The sequence below is a fragment of the Myotis myotis genome, unplaced genomic scaffold (genome assembly GCF_014108235.1).
Source record: "Myotis myotis isolate mMyoMyo1 unplaced genomic scaffold, mMyoMyo1.p scaffold_m19_p_2, whole genome shotgun sequence".
NCBI lineage: Eukaryota > Metazoa > Chordata > Mammalia > Chiroptera > Vespertilionidae > Myotis > Myotis myotis.
The window spans coordinates 42285820-42311048 of record NW_023416324.1 but is presented as its reverse complement, the minus strand read 5'-3'; the positions used below and the strand labels follow the sequence as shown (position 1 = coordinate 42311048).

General features: G+C 40.5%; 1 protein-coding gene across 25 annotated transcripts in view; it reads right to left on the bottom strand.

Moving 5' to 3' along the window:
* The window catches only part of NFIA (nuclear factor I A), a 369092-nt gene that overhangs the window by 272765 nt on the left and 71098 nt on the right, over positions 1 to 25229 (bottom strand). For 17 of the 25 annotated variants that reach the window (XR_004974445.1, XR_004974444.1, XM_036352901.1 and 14 more), the window contains exon 3: positions 21173 to 21247. The exons of 2 other annotated variants lie outside the window; for them this stretch is intronic. Coding sequence is in view for 16 of the 23 variants with exons in the window: in XM_036352901.1 (XP_036208794.1) it covers positions 21173 to 21247 (75 nt within the window). In the remaining 7 variants the exon portion in view is untranslated. Of the gene's footprint in view, positions 1 to 3666; positions 4092 to 4591; positions 4721 to 5002; positions 5062 to 19280; positions 19413 to 19812; positions 19991 to 21172; positions 21248 to 25229 lie in introns of those variants that run through there. 6 more of the 25 variants (XR_004974446.1, XR_004974450.1, XR_004974448.1 and 3 more) reach the window with 6 other exon arrangements.

Genomic DNA, 25229 nt, shown 5'->3' with positions numbered 1-25229 from the left:
TCAAGTAAAATATTTGATATTAAGGAACAATAATTTAGGTAGAGCAAACCAAGCTGTTATTTCATCTGTTTAAAATAAAATACACATTTGCTGAATTAAAACATTTGCCTGTTTGTTAAAAATAAAGACTTTATATCTGTACACAATTTGGATCTCTAACTGAAAATTCTTCAGGGTCCTGAATCTTGGCTAATTTTAGGCTTAAAGAAATTTCTAAATTTGAATTTGGTGCAAAACTAAAATAATGTACCAAATAATTCCATTTTCAATTGTCTGAAACTTTGACTAATTCCTAACCAAATGTGTCACTAAGGTTGATCTGTGTTCGACCTCAGAAGCCCAGGATTTATAGTATCAAGTTTGGCTTCCAGGAGATCGCAGCGAATCATGGGCAAGCAGATCACAGAGGAATGTTCTGTTCCCAGCTGTGAACAAGACAGAATTAACTCTGAGACACTTCCTCCTGCTGCCCGGGTGGACAAAAAGGTCAAGATGGTTAGCTCTTGTAGTCTCAGTACCAACCGTCAAAACAACAGGCATGTTAAAAATAGATCGTCTATAGGCCACCAAGATACAAATGCAGAAAGAATTTAAAATAAAAATAGTTAGAATATATTTAAGTTTCCGCGTCAAGTATTTGAAATACTATAACATGAAACCAAGGAGAAAAAGGACAGAACAATAATTTTCCCAAGTGAATTAACTTTACAAACTTTGAGTCTTAAAATTTTAAAAACAACCATTCTGACCCCAAGGATGACACTTTTCTTAGGAAATTCCTTGGATTCACAAGTAATTCATTAGTAATTAAAGCATGAGGCAAATTTACCACTTTCATTTGTTTATATTTTGATAACTGCATTTTTCTCCGCTCAATTTCTATGGAAATAAAAATACTGTTTACTGTCATAGGAATTTCTTTATCCATCAGTGGGGAACACAGTTGAAATATTATAAGGGTTTTTTGTGGGGTTTTTTTAATGCAATGAAATAGTCAAGACATTCCATGGTGGTATGATATATCAATTCTATCATAACCATGTAGAAAACCAGAGGCAACTGCTGTTTTATATGTAAGTAGTTACTTAAGACTTGTCACCAAGCAGCATGTTTAATAAAGTCTGTGTCATTTGTACGATAAAATGTTAAAACATTAATAAAACTAAACTGGCAATAAAAGTAATTCCATCTTACAGACTTTCACATTGAACAAAAATGTACCTTCTAAATAAAAATAATGTTGCAAAGGTAAATATTCTTTTTAAGGCTGCCGAATGCATCACTTTACTAGGAAAGGCTTAGCTGTGTTATTTGCAATTCCCTCATTGCACAACAATGTACATTACTGTCTGTAAGCTCTAATTTGGCATGGCGCATCATTAATGACCTGAATGGTGGCTGTTTCACACATACATATTTAATTACAACAGCTGAACAAATTACATATTTATGCTTTATAAAGGGGATTGCCAGTCTAATTCATTTGCTATGCATGCAGGTACAGGACTCCATCTGCAACAGCATCTGCACAACAAGAGCTAACAATTATCCATTGTACAGCAAGTAAGCATATCTGGGGAAACCTGGAAGGGTGGCTGTCATATTAACCATTTCACTGCCTCGGGTGCTGTATTTCTTCCAGGGATCAAAATCTTTTAAAACAAAAATTGTAGCCCTTATATGCCTTCTTGGTCATTTAACAGAATCGGCCAAGCCTCTCATCCATGCTAATTTCCGATGGATTTAAGATGAGAGAAAGATTTTAAATCCCATAGTACAGGGCGGTTATACTTCATGTGGCTTCTTATAGTGAGCAGACATTTTCTTATGTGACTTGCAGCCCCAGAACCCAGACACTGGTCTTTAACAGCCTTTGCCAAGACGTCAGTGGAACTTATCTTCAGCCAGAACAGAAGTTAAGACTTTGTTACCACACTCTCCATTACACCGTAGACCTGGGTGTTTATAGAGAATGGGCCTGAGGAACTTTCTTAAAAGAAAGCACACTCTAAGCCCCTTTGGAGAGTCCCAAGACTCTGCTGAGCCATTCTTATCATCAATACATTTTCCAGAGAAGCCACAACTAAAAGCTACTATTCCCTCTTTTGGTAATAAAGTCCCGTTCACCAGAGCTGCAACCTCATCTTAAGTGGCTTCAGGACTTTCGTATGTTTAATTTAATATATCCAATGAGTAATATAAATATTCTGGACCATCACTTCTACTTCAAAACCCAAAGAGGAAGAATTAAGAGTCAGCCAATCAATAGTGAGGTTTCCCATTATCATTTAAGGCTCTTGCTAGGCAATAAAGAGGCTCCATGGTGATGGCCCCTAAAAGCTCCTTACGGCGTCTTTGCCTCTTTAGGCCGCAAAATCAAAGCATGAGTCAGAGGTGTGGGTTTTTTAATGTTCCCTCTTGAGTGATGGAGTTCAAGCCAGGGGCTGACTAGGTGAGGAGGGGGTGGGGGGCACGGCAGTCCTGGGCACCACGCGAGTAGAGTAAGGGGCATCTGCCCTCTCCCTGGCGTGAATCCCGAGGAGCCAGGGCATACTGAAGGGTGGATACCGAAAGGCACTTCCAGCTGTCCATGCAGGTCTTGGCTACACTAGAGCCAAGTTCACATATGGAGAGAGTCCTGATTCACTGAATATCAGCCACCTGTGGAAGTCAGCCTTTGGCCAGAAACCACACTGTGAATGAGAAGACAAAAGCTTATCTGACATCTCCACAGGCCAAAGGACCTTTAGAAGAACCAGGACTTGATCTATGGGGTTGCACATCCAAATCAACTTTCACTATAAAAATAAATCTGCACTCCACAGAGAGTTACTGGAAATGCACCCTCTCCCTGGTGCAGAACCAGGACTACCAAATCAGTTGGTGAGGAACCACACTGAGAAGGAGGGGCCCGGCCGGGGTTTGAATTCACTGCCCCTTGACTTGCAGGAGACTTGAGGTCAGGCTTCCCGAGTTAGCATGGGGCTCCCCAGGAGTTTCCCATGAAGCAAACAGCTGCCCTCTACGTTCCACTCGCACCTAACACTCCGTCGGATGCTTCAGTCAGCAGCCCAAAGGCAACAACACAGAGGCTGCATGTTGCTTCATACTTTGATGAACCCTGGAAGGCGGCTGTGTCCATTTTATAGATGCAAACACTGAGGTGCAGAGACATTGACTCGCCCAACACACACCTAAGAAATGGCAGAACTGGGGCCCAAGTTTGAGACGGCCTGATTCCCTTTCCTCTGTTCCTCCCCTAAAACTAAACCTAGCCTCACTGCTGCCCCTGCTCTCTTGCTTTGCATGTGCAAGGCTGTCAACTTCCCAGTGAGAGGCCCCAGTATGGATGCATCTTTGTCAGCACTAGTAGCGTTGACTTCAAAAGCAAATGCAGCAGAAACTACCGGGGCCCTCCCCCTATGCTGTTCACCCCACCCTGGAGGTGGCCTACAGCTGGGGCAGACATGCTTTCCAGTCTCAAACACAAACACCTGAGTCTTTCTGCCTCAGGGCTTTCTCTGTCCACAGGGCAGAGTGGGGCACACTAGAAGTGCAGAATTCATGTGCACACAAGCCACCCTCAAGCACAGAGGACAAGAGTTGACTCTCGGTGAAATAATTATGATGATGTTCTACCTCCCGGGGAGTACCCAGAGGGAATGAGCCCCAGTTGGTCACAGCAATAATGTGCTCACTAAGATGCCTTTTACTGGACATTTTTCCTCCCTATACTCCCTGGGATCACCTCCCAAACCTTAGTCTCGGGGCCTGCTTGTGAGGAAACCCCAACAATAAAACAAGTATTCATGCCAGTAACAAAGTAAGCATGGCCTTTGGGTCCACCGCTAACCATAACCTCACACTACTATTCTGCCTTGATCAATTTCTTACCAGAATGATAGTACAGTTGGCACCATCCTTCCAACAGTGGGCGATTCCAGCAAGGCTATGGCCTTGCCAGAAGATGGTCAGAGAAGCAAATGTTGAGGACACTTGATTTTGAGCCAGCTTCTGTTTGTTTATTCTCAGCAGGTTATTTAGCCTCCATGGTGATCAGCTCCCCACATATGAAATAAGGAGGATGGCTCCTACCCCAGGGTAGGATTGTGAGGATAAAATAGGGCATTTGTAAAAGCAACTAGCATATAGCCTAGCTATATAGCACAAAAGTGCATCATTATCACTATTATAGAATTAACTGTAAGGCCAAAAGACACCAGTATGATTTGGATGAATGCTAACCAGGAAAAAAAAAATCTCTAAAGGTAGGATATAAGGTAACAAACTTTTTCTCCTATTGCTCTATCTTTTAGCCACCTTTAATTAACCAAGCGTAATTCGAAAGCTTTAGCAAACTAACCCCTTCGCTGGTGTGGCTGATATCACCTAAAAGTTATTGGTGATACTCTGTACCAGCTTTCTGTAAGTCAATGCCACAGGCACCTTGGCTGACCTTGGCAACTTTCAAACCACAAAGCCATGAGCTACTGCACTTCTGCCTCGATCTCTGGCAATCTGGGGGAAGTGGGCAGAGGGATTAACCAGGGACCCACGTAAGATAAATGAGCTGTTGTAAGGTGCCACATACCAATTCATGCGCTCGAAGGAAGAGATGGATGGTGCCCTGGAAGAGCTGATTTACTGTCTAAGGAGAAAGTCTCCTATAGATCTTCATTAAGAATGCTAACTTCCCAAGGTTGATTTGCAAGAGTGGCTACTGTGTGGGACAAAAGACAAAAAAAAAAAAAACACACAAAGTTTGCAAATGTCAAGGTCTTACAGAACCAATAACAGAGATGGCTCATTAAAGCTCCTCTTTTTTCAGGATGGCTTACATTTGAGGAGGGGATTATGGAAAGTGGAGTCTGACTAGCCTAAAATCAGAGAGTCTTGTATATAATAAATGGTTGTCCAAACCACATACACAGAGGATAGAGCCATTCTTCCTATAAACACTAACTAGATATAACATAACCTTCTTTAATGATTCAGAACATACCTGAGGATCATGCCATAGGGTTAACTTCTCCATGCTTCAATTTTCTTGTCTTTAAAATACTGATAACAACAGGGAGTTGTAACAATTAAATGAGCTAATGCACATAATATCACTAGGTAAGTGGTGTAATACAGATAGTGCTTTTTTAAAATCAGGGTTATTATTTTGACTATCATCACAAATTCACTAAATATTGATTAAGATTATATATATACTAGAGGCCTGATGCACAAAATTCATGCAAGAGTAGGCCTTCCTTCCCCCACCTGCCGGCACCAGTTTCCCTCTGGCACCCAGGACCCGGGCTTCCCTCGCAGCCCTGGCATCATCCGGGAGGACATCCAGAAGGATATCCGATCTAATCAGCATATTACACTTTTATCATTATAGATAATGTATATATAATCTTAAAAGTATATATATGGTATAGGACAGTGGTCGGCAAACTGAGGCTCACGAGCCACATGCGGCTCTTTGGCCCCTTAAGTGTGGCTCTTTCACAAAATAGTACGTGCAGGCGCGCATGTACAGTGCGATCGAAACTTCGTGGCCCATGTGCAGAAGTCGGTATTTTGTGGAAGAGCCACACTCAAGGGGCCAAAGAACCGCATGTGGCTCGCGAGCCGCAGTTTGCCGACCACAGGAGATTGGAATAACTTGACCCTATAAAATACAAATCAAAAGAACAAATCACTTCTTATCAATGCCCTATTAAAAGTTCATCCAAGCCAGTGTGGCTCAGTGGTTGAGCGTTGACCTATGAACCAGGAGGTCATGGTTCAATTCCAGGTCAGGGAACATGCCAGGGTTGTGGGCTTGATCCCCAGTGTGAGGTGTGCAGGAGGAAGCTGATCAATAATTCTCTCTCATCATTGATGTTTCTATCTCTCCCTCTCTCTGCCTCTCTGAAATCAATAAAACGTATTTTTTTAAAAGTTCATCCAAAAATCCTAACGTGTACAATTCAAAACATAACTTCAGCCCATCAAACGAACCTTCCCAACAACAAGATCTGTGTCTTCCTTCCTTGTGCCCTGGGCACGTATCACAGTGCCTGGCATATCAGAGGCGCTCAAAGGTTCTCAGATGGAACCGAACCAATGGGCCCTTCCTCTAACTGTTAGAGTCTAACACATGGAGCAAAGGCAGAAATACACTCCCTCCCTTCCTCTCAGTTTTCAATGCGAATGGCAATACCTGGTAACTCACTGGTTTGGTACCACATGACAGCAGCTTCGTTCACTCACTTCTGCTTCCTCATTTCCCCTCCCACTGCCCGATGAAACGAAGGATAACAAATCCTTTTAAAAGCCACGGTGCACTCTATCTCTGACCTCGCTCCAGAGTCCTGATGGTGTGTGGAATTCCCCAACCCATTCCATTAAAAGTCCATTTCATTTTTAGACCAGATGGAGAACAAAAGAATTCATCTGCTTCGTGGAGTGTGTGTAGGCGTGCATGTGACTCTCAGAGCAGGTAACAGTGTCTGGGTAAAGCCTTCCCAACAGCTTCGCAAACTCCCCTGGCCTGCTGAGAGCCACACATTTCAAAATCATTGAAACTAGGCGCAGACCCAGGGTGGGGCTCCTGTAAGTACATTCAGCCATGGGCCTCCCATCTGCCTAACACCCTCACCTCCTGGTTGTTTTTTCCTTTAAGACACCACATGTCTGAGAGGAAAAATTACGAGAGGCAAAATGAAAGCTGAAAGACAATATAACAAACAGTGTTTAAAATAGAAAAAAAATAGCCAAATCCTAAAGCTTCCCCTCTCTCCATCCATGTCTTTCGTCAGCTCTGCCCTGATCATCAATCTCTATTCACTTTTCCCTAACACAGAATAGCATTTATTGAGAATTGTTTTGAGTGCCTGCCAGGCCACTGTGCATCCATTATCTCACTTAAGGCCCTTAGGTATCACCCTTATCCCTGCTGGACAGACAGAAACTGGGACTGAGAGAGGGGAAGTCACTTGTCCAAGGTCACACAGCTGGAATGTGGAGGGACTGAGCCATCTGACTATGAGTCTTATGTTCCTTCCCTGGAACACCCTCTCCTCCCATAGGAAATGCTTGGGAATATCTTCACGGTCCTGCCCAAAGAGGTGAGAGAAATAAATAAAGGGAAATTAGGAAAAGTAAGGAATTGATTGAGGGCAAGTAAAGCAATCCCTTAGTCTTCCCTTGAGAGTAGATTTGAAGCCCCTACAAATGGAAAATGATAGCTTTTCCACCTTACACCTGAAACTCAAATACGAAAAACATGCATTGTGATACCACCGTCCACATGTATAAAATGTCCCTTCCAAGGGACATTTTCCATTATCCACATGTATAAAAGTCACTTCTCTATCATTTTCTCCACAGATCCGCAGGCTGGTGAGGGCAGATTAGAGACTCTCATCTTTGGACAAACTGGGAGAAACCCCCGGCATGGAGAAGCTGAGGCATGCTCCTGATCACCCAGCGAGCGACCTCAGGCAGTAGGGCAAGCCCCTTGACCCCCTTGGTCTCTTCTCATTTTATTTAGCAACCAGTGCGACTCTCTTGGATCTGTCTCTCCCAGCAGACTTCCATGTTTCTCATCAAGAGCTGCCAATTTTTCTTTCCTAGATGAGCAATGAACCTTCCAAGGGTATCAAAACAAACAGTGGAAAGAGCACTGGCCGTCAAGCCAGAATGAAATCTAGGGGGCTCACGTCCCAGTCACTTACTGGTTGTGAAACCCTGGGCACAAGACTTGCAAGCACATAGGTTTCGGGTTCCTCACCTGTAATTTGGAAGTAACAATACCTGCCCTCTCTACCTTATGGAGTTGTCAGAAAAATCAAATGAGAGAATGGATATGAAGGGTTCCTTATAAAACTGCAAATACTGTACAAATATAAAGGATTATTATTTTTGGATTCAAAAGACTTTCTCAACTGAACGAAGCCCTGTGTAGCTGGATGATCATGTTATGTTATAAATAACCAAGAAAAATGTTCTGGTTCCTGAAACAATTTTACCAGCCTGCTTGCTCCCATGAAAGGACACTGGTAGTAAAATGAATTAAATCAGCACTCTTTGCTATCTTCAGGACATAAATTGTCACTAGCAGCAGATCACTAGAAGAAGGGCTATTTTCAAAGGCATACAGACCTCTGACTATAAAAAGCTGCCCTTCACTAGTCTAGAACGTAGGACAAGGGGCAAGGTGGGGTGGGGGTTGGGGGGGGGGAAGGAGGCTGCCTGCTGGTTTTACAACAAGAATTATCCAACATGGACTGCCTTGTCTCCAACAGTGGTTGAAAGAGCTCATATGCTAAACTCAGCGTCTTGTTAAATATTTCAAGGATGCTAATGGAACCAGTCAACTCTGTTATGCATCAACAGGCTGGCTTTATCCTAAAACCAATTATAAATAAACTTCTAAATACAGCCTTGTTTAAATATGCATTTAAAAAAAAAAAAACATATCCAACCTCCATGCCATCCGTCACCAGCACATATCTGACTCTTCTGAAACCCACTGTTTATGGGGACCCGGTCCTGCACCTCTGTGACCATTTGCCTTCAGAGTCATGGCTAGTACAGCATTATTTCTAATAACTCCTAAAGGTTCCTTTCTCTTTAGAAAGCAGAAATTCACTGCCAAACACACTGCTTCCATTCACAAGATTATTTATGGTGCTGATAATTGAATTCCAGTCACATGACCAAGGAAGACTGGGTTCAGAGGGAAAAGAACCTAACCATAATTTCTAAAGAGATCCATAAATTACTGCTTTTCTCCCCTGGAGGTTAGAGTCCTTGGATTCTTCCCTAGCATTTAGTCTAAGTTTGGAATCATCACAGAAATTCCTTTCTCTGTACTCAGTGACAAAGCTCCTAAGGTAAATCCTTTGAAATCACCCTTTGTATTAACCCCTGAGGACCCCTAGGGGGTGCATGGGAAATCCCTCTCCACATCAAATGCTGCTGTCTCCATTACAGCTCTCAGTTCCTAGGGTCTATTGTCTTAGAATCAAGGGCATAATCCTATTCCAGGGCTCTTACACCAACGAAAGCACAGAGTCGCATCCACACCTGCACCAGCACAGGCCTGTGAGCATGGTGGCCACAGCAAATGGCAGATTCTCTCATTTCCTCTAAAATTAGACCACCAGGGCATCCCCTTCATTGCTTTAAGGAAGACCTACCCAAATTTTTTTCCTAAATAAGAAATTGCTCCTCCTCCCACATCCTATATTTAGTGTTTTAACAAAGATGGGAGCTTTAATGATTCAGTGTAGCCTGCATTACAGACAGCATTTATCTGGTATTATCCTTTGGCTCAACCAGAGAAGAAATGGCACTACAGCACTTCCAAAATATTTTCAAATTATGCTTAAAATAAGAATACAATGAATAATGTCAGACTAGACGGAACATCAAACATTTTTTCCAAGAATTGCCTTCTTAAACATGTCACATTTCCATTTGCTTGGCTTCTTATTTCAAGTAGATGGGTTAAACGACATCATCCTATTGTAATACTTTTAGCCTGGAATACATTTAGCATTTCAGAAATTTTTTCACCAGTCCCCTTTATGTCACAGTTTTAGAGAATATAATAAGTAGTATTTGATCAAAGACTGGTAATATAAGAAATTGGGAAAGTAAATGAATCATCTAAGTGATGTAGCCAATCTGGTATACATGCAAAGGCCTTTTACTAAGTATGAACATAAGCACCCATGTGTGTGCATGCACACACACACACACACACACACACACACACATGTATATGCACCCACACATACATATACACCCACACACATCACAGAGCAAAAGCAAACACTATGTTAGCAACTTAGGCATTATTTTCTATAAACTTTCTTTCCTTTTCATTTAGGAAAGAATCTCAATAACTCTCTCACCTCTCTCTCTCTCTCTCTCTCTCTCTCTCTCTCTCTCTCTCTCTCTCTCTCTCTCTCAGAGCCCAGTAGCTATTTAAAAGCACACACAGAGACAAAGTCTGCTTCTTTAGAAGCTTATCAAGACCAAACACCTTTGCGGTGCACCATCACTGATGTTGGCACAGACCGGTGATAAGTGTCCGGCCGTTAAAAAGGCAATGACAATTTCTGCTCAGCTCAGACCATCTTCTAAAGTTCCAAAGTAAAGAAATACTTCCTACTATCCTCAGTGAAGAACACTATTTTGCAGGAAAGTTCAACATGTTACTGATAATTACCCTTGTCATTTAGATGGGAAAAGTGGGGCTGAAGGGCTGGGGGAGCGTATTCCCAGGCAAGAGTTCAGGTTAGGTTACAGTCCTGAACGTTCAAAAACCCTGCATTGGCTGGAGTACAGGGAAAATACCGAGTGCTATGATCCAAGACCATTTACTAGCAAGCTGGGTTTCTGGGCCTATCCGAATAATGTAGGTCTTGGCCATAAATTGCCCAGGAACCCTACAGCTTCTTGGCGGTCATCTCAAGTTTTACAATATACCCACATTTACAGGCATTCTTCCTCCCCCAACTAGGTAAAAGGAAATTGTGGGAATCTGAGCAGCTGTGAACCTGTCCAAATGCCACCTACATTTTAGATCCTTCAGGGAGACAAGTGTGAACTTAAATCATTCACTTAACCTCTTCTGGGTCATGGATGCCTTTGGGAACCTGATGAAAGCTACAGCTGACGGTGTCCAGGAGTTGTATTCAGACAGCTGTCTATGCATGAGGATCCCCAAGGTAGTTGAATGGGGCCAGACAAAGGAGGCCTACACAGTGCCTACTGACACTCCATAAAATTCTGATTGCTGACCTATGCTAATTATTACCATGTCTTCCAAGATAAATGGCAAGTACCCCAAGAGTACATGGCAGGAGTAGTGGGAAAATATGCCTTTACATACCACAAAAGTATCACAGTGTAATGGCAAATAGCATATATTACACTACTTTCATTCAAATCCCAGAGAGGAAAGCCAATCTTTGGTGTTCAAATTCAATCAGAAGAAAACTGGTTTAGTCAACTACTCACTTATTAAGCAAGTACTCTGTGCAAGAAGCCAGGCTTTCCTGAGGATAACAAAGAATCATAAGACTGTTCCTATCCATTGGGAATTGAGAGCCACGTTGGGGAGAGAAAAGACCAAGATGTTGTTGATATCATAGGCCAGGTTTTAAACCTTTTGATTTTCCCAGTAAGTAGCATAATGTCTGGAAAAAACAGCCATTTAGTAAATACCTATTGACCACTGAACATGTCTAAGTACACAAATATGTAAAACACCAGGCAGCAAAAAAGAATAATACAGAGTCCAACCACAAAGTAGGTAAGGCAATTGTATTGGAAAGTGCGGACCCCTTTCCAAAACAACCACATTCAGTTGCAGAGTCTGAAAGACTTCAGGAGGGACCACACCTAAAACACAGAATGAGGGCAGACAGGCCTTCTCTGGACAGAGACGTTAAGTGTAGAAGGAACAGCATTCCTGGAGGGACAATGGAGAGAGCACAGTGGGGGGAGTGGGGAAAGGCAAACAGCAAAAACCAATCTGACCAGAACACAGAAGTGTCGGGGGGGGGGGGGCATAAATATTTAGAATCTTCTATTCTTTACTTGTTACACAAATGGGGAATAAACAGGCTTCTGACTGTCTATGTTGCTTTTTAAGCTTGCAAAGGGGGTGGGGGATACTTAGAGTATTTATCTAAAAGCTTTCAAGATTCTCTACAATTATGATTTTTTTGCTTTAGGGAGGAATCAATTCAATTTTGTAAATAAAAGCTCCCCTTCAACAGAGTCCAGGCGGGCTATGTTGAACAAATTGCTATTTTATTCATTTAGGTTTCCCACACAGAGGCCTGATACGAGGAGCAAAAGTTTCACAGGTTTGCCATTTGTTTTATGTAACTGCATCTTGTCTCCAACAAAATTATGATAAGACAGACTTTGTTTTCTAAACGAACTTGAGGCCTTCCATAAGCAAAGGAAGCAAGCCTTGCTGTGAAAGAAGAAAGAAAGAAAGAAAGAAAGAAAGAAAGAAAGAAAGAAAGAAAGAAAGAGAGAGAGAGAGAGAGAGAGAGAGAGAGGAGGGAGAGGGAGGGAGGGAGGGAGGGAGGGAGGGAGGGAGGGAGGGAGGGAGGGAGGGAGGAAGGAAGGAAGGAAGGAAGGAAGGAAGGAAGGAAGGAAGGAAGGAAGGAAGGAAGGAAGGAGGGAAAGTGCTGATAAGTGGGTAAGTGAAAAATATTTAACAGCCATTCATAATTAAGCTTTTCAAAAAAATGTGATCAAATCTATGGGCTCGCCCAACTGGTGTGGCTCAGTGGTTGAGCATTGACCTATGAACCAGGAAGTCACAGTTTGATTCCCTGTCAGGGCACATGCCTGGGTTGTGGACTCAATCCCCAGTGTGGGGCATACAGGAGGCAGCCGATCAAGGATTCTCTCTCATCATTGATATTTCTATCTCTCTCTCCCTCTCCCTTCCTCTCTGAAATCAATAAAGATCTATTTTTAAATAAAAGCTATGGGCTTATAGAAAATACCAAGACTGCTATAGCCAAGACTTAATTTTCAACCCCCTGGAAAGAGATATGTAACATCAATCCAGAGGCATGAAATAGTCATAGGATGTCCCAAATATAGTGCTATTTTAAAGAACTATAACAGGAGAAATTTTTATTGAATATCTTCAAGAATCCTGGTCACAGGAAATGTTAGTGTCCATAATCTGCCCATATCACCAGTCTGGGTAACTAACACTGTTTCTTAAAGGCTCACTAGCCGTATATCTGTTTGAGTTCATGGTATAAATAATGCTCTTTTATTTTTATTTAATCTTCCCCATTAAAAAACTAAAGTGCAATTTGCTTTAGCATTTTTCATGTCAAAAACGAGCATCTTTTCAACTCTCTCTCTCTCAACATACACCTATAATATGCATGCACACACAGGGACAGGCTTCTCAAGCAGCAGATATACCTAAACTCAGTTGCTGTAGGAAAACAATGTAAATATAAATACATTTTTTTACTTCCACGAAAGCACTAATTATTAAAGGTCTTGCAGTTGGTATTGGCACTATTACATAGATCAGTGTGAGTTAATGCCACCAGCTTGTGTGATAGTTAATGCCTCCACTTTTAATATAAATGCACTTGCCAAACTTGGCTTAGACGTGTACATAAGGTAACACAGGAATCTCTTCGTAAAAAGTCCAGAGAAGGTTCCCCACAACCACCAACCAAAGCCCATACCCATTAGCCCTCCCATCATCCTTTGATCCACCAGGTAAATGCAAAGTATCAACTTGGCATGAAATCTTCCTAATCTTATTAAGTTTACATCAATATCTGTGTATGTGAAGAGCATCCAATATGAGAATTTAAGTAACCTTTTGGATTTGAGCTAGGGGGTTTTCCAGGCACACCAGAAATCTACTGAAGATAAGGATAAGCTATGACACGCTTTTGCAAGATTAGAGGTAGAGGAAATGAAATGCAAAGAAAACTAAAAGGATCACAGCACCTAAAACCTGCAGATGTTTTCATGGAAAATAACACCATTTCTGGCTCACAGAAATAACAACAGGATTAATAGTTGCAGATTTGTCCTTTCTCCTCAGATCCTTTTTCAAACTACTTCAAATGAATACACGAAGAATTGATTTTTAAACCCATGTAAATTCTTAGAGACAATGCAGACTGACTTAATTATAATCAATAAAATCTACAGACATTGATGCAACCCAGCCGAAACACTTGCTCCCAAAAAGCAAGGCATAAAAATCACTCCGTGGCTCCCTTTGTACGCAACACTGATATGACCTTAATAAATATTTCATTCCTTTCAGTGAATAACCAAGCATCGAGATGGCAAATTTTAATAGCTAGGAAATAATGGCATAATGACTCCACCAAGAAAAGGCCTCCTTTCGAGAAAAGTCAACTTATTCTAACTTCTGTCTTCATTTCCAAAATACACCCCAGATCAGCACAGAATCCTAAACAAGAGTACATTTATCTCCCCTTTCCCTAAACAGATTGAGGTATTGCTTAAAGAGGTTTACAGGGACTTTTCTCACTACAGCAATGTTAGAAAAGTCACATGGGAAAAGATGTACAATCTTCAAATACAAGAACATTTTCTTTCCGTCCAACACAAAGTAAGTGCTCAGCAAATATTCTTGGATTACCTGACTTTAGGGTATAGTCAGCCCATACAGTGACTCCCAGCTTCTTACATGAGTTGTAACTAGCAGAGAGTCCAAACGCCGTGGCAGTTTGGACTATTTCAATGCTAAGTGCATTATCATACCTTTACCTACATGTACACCCATCTGCTATTTTTCTTCTCATCCACCCAGACTGTGTGGATCTTCTGATATAGGGAAAGAGAATCAGTATGGGACATAGAGCTGTGTTCCAAAACTGAGGCAAGCCACCAGACGTACTAAGAGCCTTGGTGTCTCCATCGAGGAAACAGGGTGACGATACCCAATTTACAGGATTAGTATGAGGATTAAAGAGAGCAAGTTTAGTGCATCTGGCACAGTATCTCTCACATGACAGGTATATGAAAACACACGATATTTTCCCATACAAATAAGTTCCCTATCCTTCCCCTTGTCTCTAAAGTAATCTGTTATTACAACTCCACTCTAAAGTAGATTTTGATATTGCCTCTGGACAGTATTTTCATTTTCAGTCCTAAACAGAGTGTTTAGGGTAGTAAACTAGTATTCCTCTCCCTTAAATAATTCTACAATTGTCTCGGCATAGTTTCCCTAATAAAAATCAGTTTTGCCGGAGACATATGTACTACTATCTGTAATACTTTAAACAATTAAAAAAAAATAAAAATAATAAAATAAAAATCAGTTTTGCCTGTTATGTTATAGCTGATAGTTACTGAAATACTTAATTATCCTAATGTTATTTGAGTTTCCATTAACTTGCTGGGCCTGACAAAATAATTACATGTTAGAATTACATAAATGTTGTAAAGGTTTCTATGCTTCTAGGTATTGGTAGGTGACCCATTTATCGTCCCTAAACTCTCCAACACCTTCCCGTACTAGATACCTACAGTATCTAGTTGGTTTGGTCTGGCTTTTTCATTTTGGGTTTGTTTGTTTCTTTGAACATCAAGATCATGAAAACCCAAACTTATAGCCCTGAGAAAAAATGATCAGGATCAGGCAGAAATACTTTCTCTTAATTTATATACACATGGTGGCTTCCTGAATTTGCCAAGGACATTAAAGAATTGCTAGCTCAGCAATAAGCTGTAAAAGGTGTAAGCAAAAATATTATAGGTGAGTCAACTGGCTGGAGTCAAATAGACTAAATGTACTAAAGGCTTTCCTCTAGTACATGCTTACCTATGATTAAGAGTTCTTTAAACTTCCAGAATTCTGGAGTTTAAGTAACTAAATATATACCTGGTTTGGTAGCATTTCAATTATAACCATGTATATAAAACATTCTTTCATATAAGCATTCTTTTAATCAACTTAAACGTCAGCTTGTGTAAAGCATTTTGGAAAAGTTTCCTAGTGTTAGAGTTAAATGTACTGATAAATAAAAAGACAGGAAAGATTTCTGTCCAATAAAGGTTGTCATAAATCAGATGACAATGATTTCTAGAATAAATATTTATTTTAAAATAAAAACAATTAAAGGAAAATGAAGTTTATCCATAAGTTTATAAAAGAAAGAAATATGCATGGGGTAATTTAGATATTTTATTGTAAGGTTGTAATACAGGAATAACATTAATTGGTATGTTCTTTTCTAACTTCTCTGCTAAAACTCTAAATAAACTTTACCAAGAATTAAATAAATTCATGTAATGTTCCCTCAATAGTTTGCTCCCTGTTAGCAATGTATTCCCCTGGTGTAATGCAAAAATATTTGATTAAAAAAGAAAGCACTGGCCTTCCCCCAAATGATACTTACTTTATAATGACCAAACCTGGAGACTTTCGATACATATTGGAAGGTTCAGGATCTCCAGGCCCTGAATCTGGGTTTCCTGCTGAGTTGGCTACTGTGGCAGGCATGCTCCCTGGCAAATGCCACAGCCATTCACAGCCTCCTCATCACTGCCCACTACAGGGCCTGGCAAGCTAGATACTCATTTCCCCCCACTTCCTTGCAGTGAGTGATCCAGTTTTAACCAGTGAATCATAAGAAGATGTCACCTATATAATTTCTCATGAAGTGTTTCCTGATAAATGGAACAAATTAGGCTAGCATGACCCATATCACCCATCCTCTGCCTTGAACATACAGATGGGCACCATAACATGATGAGAATTATGAAAAATAAGTCAACAAATAAAGTGTCAGGGCAGGAGAATGAAAAGTGCCTGGATGCTTGTTGGTATGAGTGAGCAAACAAGCCAACACTAGTTACTACCTCTGGACTTAATAGTTATGCAAGAAAAAGAAATCTTTGTTTAAACCATTGCTTTTTGTTTTTTGCAGCCAACAGCATTCTCAAGATACAGCTGCCATTATTTAAGACATTTATTAATTCATATGAAAATATGGAGGCCCCGCTTCTTTTTAAAAAATAAAAGAAAGAAAGAAGCCAGGACACTGGGCCCAGGTTTCACACAACACCCAATACCAATTGACTAGAACTAAGGGGCCTTTCCATGGGACTCGCTCACTTTCAGATGGGGCTTGGGCTCTCCCTGTTCATTGCCTACTTCACTCCTTTAGTTACCCCTCCTCCTGCCATAAGCATCTGAATTTGAGATCCTAGTATTCAGCCTACAAAAATATATACTATGCACTATAAAAACAAATGACCTTTATAACCAACAAAATATGTATTTTTTTGCTTCCTAGAATCGAGGTATCTGGCTTAGACAGTCAAGGTCTCAGTTATGAAAATATATGTTCTTTTGCTGACTGCTAACTTTTTCAACAGGCACAGAAGATTTTGGTTTACACACCTACACAGAGAGGAGAAAGACACCATATCACTACAGGGCTACATAATACTGGTTAGGGCTAAAGACAATATGATGGTGATGATATTATGAGAGGCTCAGCAGTGTATGAGATGCTTTACAAATACTATGGCACTTAATCCAGAAATAAAAGTATTAGGTAGATAATACTACTTTATCTTAAAAAATATATTTTTATTGATTTCAGAGAGAAAGGGAGAGGGAGAGATAGAAACATCAATGCTTAGAGAAAAATCATTAATCAGCTGCCTCTTGCATGCCCCCTACTGGGGATTGAGTCTGCAACCCAGTCATGTGCCCTGTCCAGGAATCAAATCATAGCCTCCTGGTTCATAGGTCACGCTCAATCACTGAGCAACACTGGCCGGGATACTTTTATTTTTTTAAATAATGACAGTAAGTCTCTGAGAAAGTAACTGATTCGAAATCACAGAGTTCACAAGCAGTGAACAGAAACTCTGAATATAAGTCTTTCTTACTCTAAGACATATACTATTAACCATAGGTTATACTGCTTCCCAAAGAAGAGACTAAAATATCTGATGTTTTTGAGAAACATTCTGTAAAATTTCTCATTCCTATGTAACTATATTCTAACATGACAATTATGTCAAATATTTGATTTTTAATACCCATTAGTATAAGGCCTGATTCCGGTATAGGATTTTTTTTTTTTTTCAAAAGGCACTTCCTTCTTAAGTGTAACTGACCTGGTACAGTAAATTCTCAAGATTCAAAAGTGACTCATTTCCAAAGCTCCACACATTAGCAGCTGGTATTATTCAATCTGAGATTTAAATTTATAATGTACTCTTGATAATGTACTCCCAATACATTTTTCACTTCTCTATCTCTTGAATGACACAAGATAAAAAGATCTTTAAGGTATAAATATTTTATATAAACTTTCACTCTGTTTTTTCTCAGCCATTTTCCATTTGCAAACACTAGACATCATGTAAAAAAAAAAAAGAGTTTGAAAGAGTTTTATGGATTATGTTGGAGGTGCTGAGAACTGCGTATCCATTCTGCTGTGGCAGCAGACACCACAGCTACCGGCCGCGGCCCTTGCTGGGTAATGAGAATGTTCCACCCTAAATGGAGTCTGATTCAAAGCACTGTTTTTCCATGGGGCAGAGAGTGGGCTGGAAGGGAACAAATTCCTGGCATCATCTATGATGACAACTAAGTTTGTGCAAGGCCCTGGGGTGCCAGTGAGACCCTGGGACTGGGTTACTTCATTCAGCTGGAAGGGCCACAACACAGCCACTCCTCTCAGGCATAATACAGAACAGCAGAGGCTTAGCCAATCGTTTATAATGTCCAAGGCCTTCCTCTCACATTGGTAGAATGAAGAGGTTGGCCCGTCCAAGTTTTAGAAACTATCTGCACCGATTCCCCGGGGCCTTGCTGCTCATACCGTAATCAGTATATGTTTAACACCTCACAAGTTTATTAAAAATGCGGAGTGGTGATGAAAAAGACTTAAAAAAAATAATTAAAAATGCAGAGTCTCAGGCCCCACCCCAGACCTTCAGGATCATACTCTGCATATAACAAGCTTCCAGGTGATTCCCTGCCCTAGGGATCGATTCCAACTCAGCTGACTCTGGAAGAAAGAACAGAAGGGCCAACGCTAACAGAGATCCAGTCCCCCCACACTTTTTTCGAGATAGATAGATAGATAGATAGATAGATAGATAGATAGATAGATAGATAGATGTGTGTATATATGTACACACACATATATCTTCCACATGCATTAGACTCTGGAGAAAAGATCCCTGTTTAAAGAAAATCTGAAACCACTGGATAAGATGATCTATAAGGTCATTCAGAATTGCAGATATTCCATAATTATATGAATTTGCAAAGCTTATATTTATCACTTTAAGGATGACTTTGTTTTCCACACTAACTCATTTTGAAGAGCAATCTTCTATAAGGTGAAACCAATATTCTTATACGCTAAAACATAACTTGATCTTTTCCCAAAGGTATCATTAAGAACATGAGTTACACAAAAGTGTTCCATCACAGTAAATACCCAAAAAATATTTAGGAATATTAATATACAGGACATTTGTGTGTGCTTGTGCATGTGTGTGTGTATATATAAATAAATATGCATATATTTGTTAAAATGCATGTACTGACATGTATATGTGTATCTGAATGTATTTATGCATGTACACATATATACATGTATGCACACATATGCACTGTATATACATGTTTTTATATTGCACATATACATATATACGTGTGTGTGTGTGTGTGTGTGTGTATAGGGGGGAGGGTCTCAAATTACTATCCATCTTGACCTCATATCTGCTCTACTTTCAAATGTCTCCATGTCTTCTCTCACCATTCAGCTTGCCAGCTAACACCTCTTGTTGTGTCCACTTTCTAGACTCAAGCAGCTGTCCACTAGAGCTTATTTGCTGGTCTGGAATGAAAAATCAGACTTATGTAGAAGTTGGTAGGCTTCTGTGAGGGTCTCTTTTGAATATAAAGACCATGAGCTTTAGTGCTCAAACTTGATAAAATCTACTTTGGATGATCTTAGCTACCATTTACTGAGATACTATGAGAGGCTAGGCAGTGCACGGGGTGCTTTACAAATACTATGCCTCTTAATCCAGAAAAAAGTATTAGGTAGGTAATATTACCTTTACTTATTTATAAATAAATAACTGGGGGATGGTTGTGCTTTCCTTCTAGTGGTAAGGTATTTTCCCAACTGTACGAACAGAAAACAAAAGTGCAGGTATGTGGAGTCTAACCGTAAATGACTTTAAGGAAAACACGAATTTGACTTTCTCAGTTCTCATCTCTCACCAACCTACCTTATGCAAATAGACTGGTGATCTTTGTGCCAGTGCTTAAAAGGTCTGAAAATGTTAGATGGGGCTTTGTCATGATGCCAGCTACCAGGGGAGCAGAGGGGAGAATGGAAGAGGACCTCCTCAGGCTACACGTTCTGTCTCCATCAGCTTTCACGGGCCACTAAAGCTGCCTCCAAAGCTGGGATAAGCCAGAAAGGTGTGGGTCAATGTGGTTATCATCAGTTCTGACTTCCAGGGAGGTGAGGCTTAAACCCCCAGGGGGTCATCCCTCCTTTCTACATGCTCGGTGACCACCCTTGGAGCACATCAACTCCCAACTCTTCCTATGAGAAAGGCAGTTTCTCTAGATTGCACCGAAAGGCATCCCTGTGGCTAACCCTATAAAGACAGTGCTGAAGTATCCCGTTTCAAAGTTGGATGACACTTCAGAGTGGTTCTCAGAGTTTAGCGTGTATCTGAACCACCTGAAGCACGTGTTAAAAACAGGTTGCTGGGCCCCAGCCCCAGGATTTCTGGCTCAGGAGGTCGGGAAGGGCAGAGAAATGCAGCCAAGTTCCAAGTGATGCTGCTGCTGCTGGGCTGGTGAACCCACTTTTGAGACCCTCTAATCCAGATCAAGCCTTTATTTTACAGATAAGACAAGGAAAACCAAAAGGGTGAAGTGATTGGGCCCAAGGCACAGAGTGGGTGAAAGAAGTATCGATTCCAGTCCCTCTCTCCTGTCTCACAGTTCAGGGCGCTTCCCATCACAGAACAGCTCACGAGGATTCAGGATTCGATGAAAGGTATTCAAAGAATGTCTTTATAAAGAAAGATCCTTGTTGTCTTATACTTAGGTAGCCTTTGAAAATTTCAACTACATTAGCTCATTTGACTCTATATTATCCCTGACGAGGTAGGCAGAGCAAACATTAGCATCCCTATTTGGGAGATTAGGAAATTGAGATGCAGAGTTGTTAAATAGTATATCCAAAGCCACAAAGTTAGTTAAGTGCTAAAATGGATGGGCGTGGTCTGAGATGCTTCAGCACTGACATTCCAGAAAGCTTTTCAGAAACGCAAAATCTCAGACATACTACAGGCCCAACTGCATCCAAATCTGAAGCTTACAATATCCCCAGCCGATTCATATGCACAATAAAGTTTGGAGAGCATTGGTTTAGATAGGCCTAGAATCCAGGCCATCCAATTCCAAGACAGATGATTTTTCTCCCCTCTCTTCTCTCCCTCGCTGAAAGTCCTGGTCAGTGTCATATTTTGATTAGTTTTCCAACACAGCCTAAGTAAGAAGTTAACTCTCACCAGGTAAAGGACACTCACAGTGTTGCCCTTAAAAAAACATTAAACTAGGTTAAATTACCTTTCTTACGAGTGTTGGTAATTCCTCTGTAGTCATTTTCTTGACTGATGTATAGACCCCTATGAAATGAATCCTCTGAGAAGAAGATGGGGAAAAAAAACAAGACAGTGATCAATGGATTCAATTAGTTACAGTATAATTCTACCGAGATGAAAAAAGATCAAGATGCAATGCAACTACTCCAAGGTGGCTAAAATACTTTACCCAGAAAGTACACCATTTCTTTCCCACATTCTTCCTGAACTATTAAGTTCAAGAAAGCACAAAACAGCTGCTCCTAAGACACCGGGGAAAATAACCACAATAAATGCAAGGCTCCTCACAACTGGAAGTATTTAAATTCTCTTTTAAAGGTCTAGGCAAGATGACAACTGCATTTCTTCACACACAGGAAGTGTTACGCAGACCAATTTCTATAATGACAGCAAGTAAACCCCTCTCACGACATACAGTCAACCAAGAATGAACTCAGTGGTTGCTGTCAGACCACAATTTTGAAACATGTATTCAGGTTTTTCCTTCAACTTTTCAAATCCGTTCTTTTGATTGAGAGTCTGTGTTGAACAGAAAGCAGAATGCTGATACGGTGCACCTGTGCAAAGCTCCTTACTTCAGCATTGCAAAATGTAAATTCAAGTGATTTCTTTTACAATATGTCAATCCCAGGTATTTAATAGATAAATATAATTTCTGCTAATTTCAGAGTTGCTTTGTGAAAACACATGATTAATCAGGGCAGTAAGATTCCAATAGTTAAAATTAATGCTCAGACCCAGCTGGTGTGGCTTAGTGGACTGAGCATTGTCCCATGGACCAAGAGGTCCTGGGTTCGGTAACCAATCAGGGCACAAGCCTGGATTGTGGGCTTGATCCCCAGTAGGGGGCAAGCAGGAGGCAGCTGATCAATGTGTCTCATCGATGTTTCTAACTCTCTCTCCTTCTCGCTTCCTCTCTGAAATCAATAAAAATATATTAAAAAATAATAAATAAAATTAATGCTCAGGGCCCTGGCTGGGTAGCTCAGTTGGTTAAAGCATCATCTCAATATACAAAGGTTGTGGGTCCAATCTCCGGTCAGAGCACATACAAGAATCAACCAATGTCCTTTGGTTTTGAGCACAAAATTTCCTCAGTTTACCTGAATATTTTTCATTGTTAATTGTCATTCATATTTAAATTATTTGGATTGCTTTACAATGAAATAGTAAATTAGTATCCTGGATAAATTTTTATGCCTCCCCAATGCTTTTAAATCTATAAATAAAGAACATTTCAGAATTAAAAAAAAAAAATCAACCAATGAATGCATAATAAGTGGAACAACAAATCAATATCTCTCCCACTCTCCCTCTCAAAAAAAAAATTAATGCCCACAACACAGTAACAACCAATTATAACACCTTAGTAGGTCAGTATATTAAATAACACAAAATTTGTAACATAAAAATTACTTTAGAAAGATTCCCCCCTCTATTAAAATGTTTCTTTCTAGTTTAAAAATAATGTGTTGAATTAATAAAGCTGATCAAGTGAGTAATAGAATCCACAATCTTAATCTTATTATTTTCAAATATGAAAGGGCTTTTCTGCCAAGAGCCAACTGCCTCCATTTGCCTAAGAACAATAAAATCTGATTGACTGTGAGCTACCTACGCTGAGATAATTTGGCATGGGCATACTACCTTTAATTCTCCTTGCATTTCTTTATCAAGATACACAAAGCTGTTAGTGGTTTATCCCTCTGAAACCTGGGGATCCATGTAAACAACTTTTAACAGTGGGATTGCACATAACAGTTTACAGAGCACTGTGGCATAATGCAATTCAGAGTTGTTCTTGATTTAAAATGTTTAAAGTCCAACCACAGTGTCAGTCTGCCCAGAGAAATCTCTTATAAAAGTTTTCACACTCTGTTGGGTTAAGAGACAGTGGGTATTAATCCCATGGCTTCTACGCCAAGCTTCCTTTTTGTGGTCAGCAGAGAAGCTATGTGGTTGGTCTGAAAGAGTCCAAAGTCTTTTTTCTGTGTTAAAACAAGGGAAAGTGGGCCGGTTACAGAGTAAAAGAAAAACCACAGCCAGCTCACTCTGCTGTAGCTTTCCCCTTAAATGTGGCCTAGAGCTATTCTGCTTTCCAAAAAAAGGTTTAATTTAAACCATACACAGTGCTGCAGGCTGCCACGTTTCCAAACTCGACATTCCTCTCTAATCTGTGCACTTCAGAACCAACACTTTTTCCAGCGGTACTCAGACGAGCACTAATAAATAAAATATCACTGCCCGTCCATTACTTAATTTGATAATAATACACCCTTTTTTTCCCTTCCTCTATTGATGTTATTCTAAGTGCTTATTCGAGTGTGTTCAACTGCTGTAAACATCACCTCTGAAAAAAACTCAGTCTGTTCTCCTCTGGAGAGTGAAGGGAAGGGGAACTAAAGTAAGGAAACTTAGGAACACTAGCGAGTGGTCCAGAGCAAGGCAATGGCCACTCTGAAGAGACTGTGTTTGCTGCAAACAGCTTCTTGTCTTTGCATTTAAAAATACAAATAATGTTTGCATGTTTCCTCCTTGGAAAGGACATTCGAATCTGTGCTATTATTCGCAATGTCACAGGCAAGCACACAGTCACCCCAGCTCACAGCTACAGAAGAGCCACGTGACCAGCCCAGGTCTCTGGTCATCGGCGTGGCTGGTGCCGATCACCCACCGGCCGCGGTGAACAGAATGAAGGCTCCGCAGCTGGGGGGCTTTAATTTTTTGCCACCGTGTATTCACTCGCGTGTTCATTAAGAACTCCAACCCCAGCGGGAAGTCCGGCCGCACGTTTTTCCATGCGAGTTGCCATGCTCTATTATACATGACACTTGTCAATTAAAGAGGAAACCCTTTTAAAGCAAACTGAAGTTAAGCTGGTACTTTCTTCAACATCTGATTTACCGCTGCTGTTATCGTCCAAAAGGAAGTTTGTTTTAGAACAATGATAGCAGTAGTAATCCTCCTATTTCAGTAGTGAGGGATTTAAACACATTCAGGGCACTGGGGACCAGTCAAAAGGTTTCTTTCAACAGAACTATGTATTTTCAGTAGTCAAAGGAAGGTCTTACTGATGGGATAACTGCCAAGATTGGACAATTTTTCAGCCTAACAGTTTAGAGAATATCATTTTAAACTACCTGGTATAATACAAATGTGGCACAATAGATCAATGCAATGAATTCTCTACAGTCAGTAAAATGCTCTCCCAAATAATGGAATCCATTAATAATGATTACTGCCCCCGTGCCTTTACCACAAAAGTAATGCCCAATGCTACATCTCAATGGTCTCTAATGAATACACACAAGTCCCACAATAAGAACATAATCACAAGATGGCAAATGAGTGCAGATTCCAGCGAGAATGCAAATTAAAAAGCCATTATTTTACCTTGTAATAAGCACGTTCCTTATCTGTAAAATGGGGCTTAGAGGAGATGATCTCTTAGGCCCCTTCCAGCTCTTTGAGCCCATGAGGCTTTAAAGTTTTCTCAAGGTTTTAATGCTTAATGCACTCACTATGGGACTACCACCAGCTCACACATAATAATTAATGCTAATAAGAGTCCCCGAAACTTTTGCAATGAAACTTTAACTTGGATTGAGCTGGAGGGGAAAGGAAACGTAAAAGAGATTTCAACTTTAGATTTTTAAAGTTGAACAATATTTTGTTTCCTAAAAAACTAAAAGCATCTTTGGACTGATGAAACATACAACTTCCTGGAAATGTAAGTAGGTGACCCAACATGCATGGACACACTTACGAAAGAATATCTTTAAACTCAAAGCTCAGAACTGTATTTCCACTATGTCCTAGCTCAGGGGTCCTCAAACTACGGCCGCGTAGTATTGTATTTGTTTCCGTTTTGTTTTTTTACTTCAAAATAAGATATGTGCCATGTGCATAGGAATTTGTTCATAGTTTATTTTTTTTAAACTATAGTCCGGCCCTCCAACGGTCTGAGGGACAGTGAACTGGCCCCCTGTTTAAAAAGTTTGAGGACCCCTGTCTTAGCTAAT